Here is a 6,054-nt window from a genome sequence, read left to right as displayed (position 1 = left end):
CTTGTCTTGCGTTTATTCCTATTGTGCCGAATAGACTTTAATTAAAGTTCTAAGTAGTGGACCCCGCACTATGAAATGAAATGATGGGTGTATGAGGGCGACACAGATTGTTCCATCTCACTTTCAAGTAATTTCTTTGGGATGGTTCTTTGTTTGAAAACAGATGTATTACATCACTTCAGTAAATGTTGTGCAAGTGCACAATGTAAAGAAGAGAGTGGGGGAGGACCCGGCTGCCATCCGCTGAGGAACACAGTCCTTACACTTACGTAATCCCTTAACCACAAACATCCATCTCACGGGGCTTTGCAGCCATGCTTCTTTCAAGGTCAGTGATGCTGTAACAGTTTCCTCACACAGTCGTCGTTTAAGTTATTTTGAACTAATAAGGACTTCATTACGATTAAGCAATTTGGATGACTTCAGCTGGAAGGTCCATGTTAGTATATTACCTACAACAGAGACTAAGCAGTTTCAGAGTGTGTGGTGTGGATCAGAGGATTATATATTTACCTTACCAGGCGGTATTAGAGCACAGAGTCAGATAAGGGATGGAAGCTTTGTTTGACAATCTCACTGCACATATAAAGATAAGCTTGGTCATCTGGGACACACCACAATGAAGGTGATAGGGAGGAGCAAAGACCAAAGACCCTTCCAGTCAAGCTCTGAGGATACTGACTGAGATATCTCATGTCCTCTACACAGAACACAAGGTTTTTGCCTTCTGGCAGATGATAGAGTTCCCTGCTGTAAACTCAGTGGTGTTAAAAACTACTTTGTTCTTCCTCTATTACATTTTAAACACATCTGTGTGACGCAAGACTATACGGACATTGGGAACTATGTGCAGTTTTATCAGGATTATCTTTTGCAAGGTCTGTAAAGTCATCAATGTTCACAGCATTTGAGCTCAAGACAACTTTCTCCAAGGGGACAATGAAATAAACTGTAACATCTCCACGGGTGGAGTGCAACTACATCAAATATAGAGGCACTCGTACATGACTTGAAAAGTTCCAATAATTTCATACTCCACTTTACCTTACCAGTTACTTTACAAAGGTTTGTTCTTGGAAAAGTCCTAACGACACACGGTGTAATTAAATTGTATAACATACTGTAGATGTATAGTTAAAGACTTGGAGAAGTCATTTTCATGTATAGAATAACATTGCTATAAATGAGAGTTTTGGGCTGTTTGTTGAACAGCAAAAGCCTTCTGAATGAGTCCCTTTTAGTGCTAAAACTAGTTTCTAAATCTTTACAAACCAAATGAATAAGTGTTTGAGACAGTTATCAGCAGTTAAACCCACGATGAATGTACCACCTCCACCTGCCACAGTTAGAATACTGCTTTCATGCACTTGTGCGGAATCAACGATCATATATCATACAATACTTAAATCTTCTGAATAATATCATGTATGATTTGGACGGTCTGAAGCCTCTGTTTTGCTGGACTTGGATATTTTCTGAAGGTTTTCAGAAAGACATCATCCTCTGTAGTCTGAGGATATAAAAAATGTAGCACATTAAAGAGTCCGTTACACAAAAGACACCAGCTGTAAGGTTATAACAACAAAATCCCTGATTGTACTGAATTAAGTGTGTTTTCTCTTGCTAATGTACTCAACCCTAATCTGAAAAAGCATATTTTTTTAAAATTTTGATTGAACGAGTCCGGTGTATCAGTAAAACATGTGTCTGTGGTGTCAAGTGTGAGCACACACCAAAAGCAACATTAAGCACACCGAGCCAGCACATGTCTCATCTGTTAATCATTCACTTTTTTATTAAACCACCAGCTGGAGGCAATGGGAATGTTGTGTTCAGGTAGAAAAAGCATCATGAACAGCACACACAGGCAGCACTGGGATGGACAAAAGACCAGGTAAACACACACCTGCAAAGCATTCACACAGTCGAAGGATGGAGTGTGGAGAGTTCATGTGTGTTTTTCTGTGTCAGAGGCTATTAAAATAACCCTGTCGCAGTCGATGCCCCCCACCCCACAGTGTTTCTTGTTGTGCATTTAAATGTTTTAATTGTCACACTTCTTGTTCCCCCATCAGGCACTAAGATCCACACGCTTGTGTGAACGTCACAATCTTTAAATCAGACTACATTACTTTATCTCTGGAGTGATTGTCCCTGCAGAGCAGAGTGGGACTGCGTAGGAGCATTTTCAAGTAAACAATAAACAGCGAGCGCAGCTGCAAACAATGCAGACGTGCTCTGTATCTGGTTACGCAACAGGGACGCCCCTCGTGGCGGGGGCAGCCGGAGGGACTGTTTGTCCGTGTGTGCAGATTTCAGAAATTCAGAGGCAGATTTACACACTCACACACAGAGAAATACATGAGGAAACAGCTACCACCAGTGGTTACAATCTGCAACTGCATTTTCAAAATACAGATTCAGCTTCAGGACACTTTTATGTTGCGGCAAACAAACGGCCAGCACACAGAACAGAACATTTGTAAATGAGCAGCCCTGGAAGTGGCATCAACATATTTTTAAAGCCTAAAATCTACACCCCTATAGATGTAAAGTTAACAATTATTCTACTCTATGTATCTTTAGGAACATTTTCCAGCACGCATAGTTTCTTTAAACTCATTCCTGTTTTTATGAGGTACAATATAAGGGCAAGAAACTACAAAAGAAAAACAAAACCCTTTAAGATAAAGTTCAACAGTTTGGAAAATAGGCTCACTCGCCTTGTTGTCACGTTAGGTGAGAAGATGCATGTCTGTATACTCAATATGAAGCTGTTTTTGTGCAGATTAAACAAACAAGGTGCAAGTAAATTAATGTAAAGACTAAAAAACAGAGACGGTTTTATATGGTGGTAGCGGTTCGCACTAGGTCTTGGCTCAACAGAGTTGCTTCCAAGTGAAATTAATGAGTGTTTTGACTGTGGCAGACATCTTCTCGTCTAACTCAACAAAAGAGCAAGTAAATATTTTTTTCCCGAATAAACTACTCTTTAAATGTGTGCTCTTGGAAATGTGAACTAAACACTACAGTGCACCTAAGATAAAAGCAGAACAATATAAATATCTCTCTTTAATAGCAGCCAGCATTTGTGAAGAACATTTTAGATTCTGATCTGAATCAACTCAAGAATTAATAAGCTGAGGTTATAAACTACAGTATGTAGGGAGCCAAAACAAGTACAGTCTAGTCTCTTTCACGTTAACTGCTGCCCGCGCCAAAAAAAAAAGTAAAAATAGAGCAGAAAGACCAGGTTAGCTCTCACAGCCATACAGAAAAAACCAAAACACATTCATAAACATTAAAGGTGGAGAAGCATATCTGTTCATCATTAATGGACACGTTTAATGTCGAGGTTGCTCTTTGTGACGTTGATGGTGCTCAACACGTTAGATGAGGTCATTAATACTGTGCAATTATCAAGTTTGATTATGCTTAAAATTGCTTAAAAAAAAAAGACACCTCACATGCATAGATACCACGCCCCCCGATACACACACACACACACACATGCACGCATACACACACACACACACACAATAACCCCCACACCCGCCCGAACTACACTGTAGTGACAAGTCAAGGCATCATAAGTCCCACATGAACTCCACGAGACATCGTTGAGGTCAAAGGATGCAAAAACATGACAGAGACAAAGACAAAGAGACTTAAAACAATCTTGCTTGTGGATGGCTGCAGTTTAGCATTTTTTCAAAAACAAATATACATACAGTACATACATACAAATATATCTGTCAATTTATAATACAGTTAATTATCTTATTCATAATCATCTCTTAAATAAATCATGGTTCATTGCACTTTGTTAAAATAATTAATTATATGATTTTTACTTAAAGGCAATAGTGTGATTTTTTTAAAGGTGAAAAAGATAGTGTACCATAAGCCTGATTTAGGATAATAGTAAAAATAATAAGATCTGTAATATACATACTGTATATGTAAAAGACCCTCACCTCCTCATATACATGAATGGATGTTCATCCCCATATATGTAGCATGTTCTTCTTGATATGACACTCATGCATGCTTGAATGCCAGTTTAATTCATATCACGTCTCCACGCATACATATATACATACAATATTATAAAATAAATAAATAGAGCAAAACATTCTCGGTTGGTGGTTGAACGGTTTCTTTCAAAGCGGTTTTTGGTGCAGTCTTTGACTAACCGTTGCTCTCTGCGTGTTTGAGTTTGAGTCTGATGGGATCAACAGTCGCCTGAACCTCCCTGAAAGGTGCACCGGAGGGGGAGTTGCCTTTGTTTCTGTGTGGGGACATGAATGCGTGTGGACGGTTGTGAGTGAGATGGGAGCAGGGGGTGGGGGGGGCCAAAGTCTTTGGCCTGAGGAGAAAGTACAGCGAGTCGTGTTGTGTTGTGTGTACTCCTGCACTCTGTCGTCCTCTAGTCCAAGTCACCGCTGTGAAAGTGTCAGATTGTCTCAAACAAGAAGCTCAGTCACAGGTTCTGTCCGGATGCACCCTCTGTGAGAGGGTGTAGTACAGCAGGGATTCTGACAGCGCTCAGGTTGGGGTGTTGGGGGTGACACGGCACCCGTCCCCCCCCACTGACTCACTGACAGTGGGTCTCACTGACTGACAGACTGACTGGGGGCTACAGGATGGAGCAGAACCCTCTCTCCACCTGCCTCTGCGTCCCCACTTTCCCTCATCTCCATCTACGTCACCACTCCATGTGTGTCCACGAGACAGGGTGGAGGGTCTGGGTCTCCACCGGGCTCAGCGGGGGCTACATGGGTCCCTCGTTGTGGCCGCTGTGGTTGCTCCTCATCAGGCCCACACAGTTCTGCTGCTGGTTGAGCAGGTGGGACGTCTCGTTGGCCACCGCGATGGCCACGGCGGGGGTGGTGCTGGCGGTGCAGGCCGTGGCGGTGAGGACGGCTGGGCTCTCCACTCCGTCGTGGAGCTCTGTCAGCGTGAGCTCGATCTTGGTGAACTCACTGTCTGTTGACTGGGGAGTCTTGTCCATCCGCGACGCCATCACTGCGTTCTGGTACTGTTGGCGTGATACCTGGGAGGTCAAACAGGAAAACAATGACAGAGCCATGCTGATACGTCTGTAAACTCCTGTCTGTTGCTGGTTTTATTAAGTATTTGACAACTGCTCATAGTGACTCTGAACAACGTAAAACATCACAGAAAATCAGAAAAATTAACAAGGCATTATTTTCAAAACTGGAGGAAGTTTTGAGGAATTAAACAAGGGCTTGAACAAGTGGACATTTGACTCAAAAGGTGCACTTGTAGACTTGGAGTTACACTGAACCCACGACATGAGGTCAAAGGAGCTCTCAGGGCTACAGAAACAAGCCGTTCTTAAGCTGCAAATACAAAACAGAATGACAACAGTTTGGGAAATTCTGAATAAAAACGAACACGAAGGTGAGCTCCTGGAAATGGTAACCTCGGTCCTCGGGCCTCATGTAAACCATTCGCACTGACAGAAAGGTTCCAAATGTCAGTTTTCATGAAAATTTAGGCTGTATAAAAATTAATGTGGCATTAAAATGTGGGGGTGCAGCAAACTCTGGATTCTGTCTGTTGCCATCACGTGTCTCCAAAATAACATTTTTACTACGCTTATTGTGAAAAATCATATTCACCGAAGCAGATCCACAACTACTGTGATCGTTTATGTGGATGTTAAGTTTAACATCATCAGTACTGGGGGAAAATGCTGTTCAGTTCACGATATCCACAACTTGATTCACTGAACATGCCTTCTCTCTATGACACAACCACAGTTACCAGTAAACCGAACAGCTTCCTGTGTTGAAGTGATGTGAATATTTCATGGTATGTCGGGAATCCATCAGTCCAGAGAGAAAACCTCTGAATAACTCATTTATCTTGTGGAAATTATCCTGTGTAGTTAAGGTGCCTTTTACACCAAGCCGATAACCATCCACGAGTAACATCTGGAGCTTCGCTGAACATCTGTTGTATTTTCAGAGAGTGCCCCCCATGTTGCTACTCTGTTTGTGTCTTTTTTCAGCCTATTCAACACGC

General features: G+C 42.0%; 1 protein-coding gene across 1 annotated transcript in view; it reads right to left on the bottom strand.

Moving 5' to 3' along the window:
* Window positions 1–1,777: 1,777 nt before the first annotated feature.
* Window positions 1,778–6,054, bottom strand: part of cnnm2b (cyclin and CBS domain divalent metal cation transport mediator 2b) — a 57,014-nt gene continuing 52,737 nt past the window's right edge. The window contains exon 8 of the mRNA XM_072384355.1: window positions 1,778–5,056. Within this exon, the coding sequence (XP_072240456.1) occupies window positions 4,775–5,056 (282 nt within the window). The 3' untranslated portion in view covers window positions 1,778–4,774. The remainder of the gene's footprint in view (window positions 5,057–6,054) is intronic.

This window comes from Leuresthes tenuis, unplaced genomic scaffold (assembly GCF_036924035.1).
Source record: "Leuresthes tenuis unplaced genomic scaffold, fLeuTen1.0.hap1 SCAF_4, whole genome shotgun sequence".
In the NCBI taxonomy this organism is placed as follows: domain Eukaryota; kingdom Metazoa; phylum Chordata; class Actinopteri; order Atheriniformes; family Atherinopsidae; genus Leuresthes; species Leuresthes tenuis.
The sequence above is the reverse complement of the archived record's forward strand: the minus strand, read 5'-3'. Positions and strand labels throughout refer to the sequence as shown.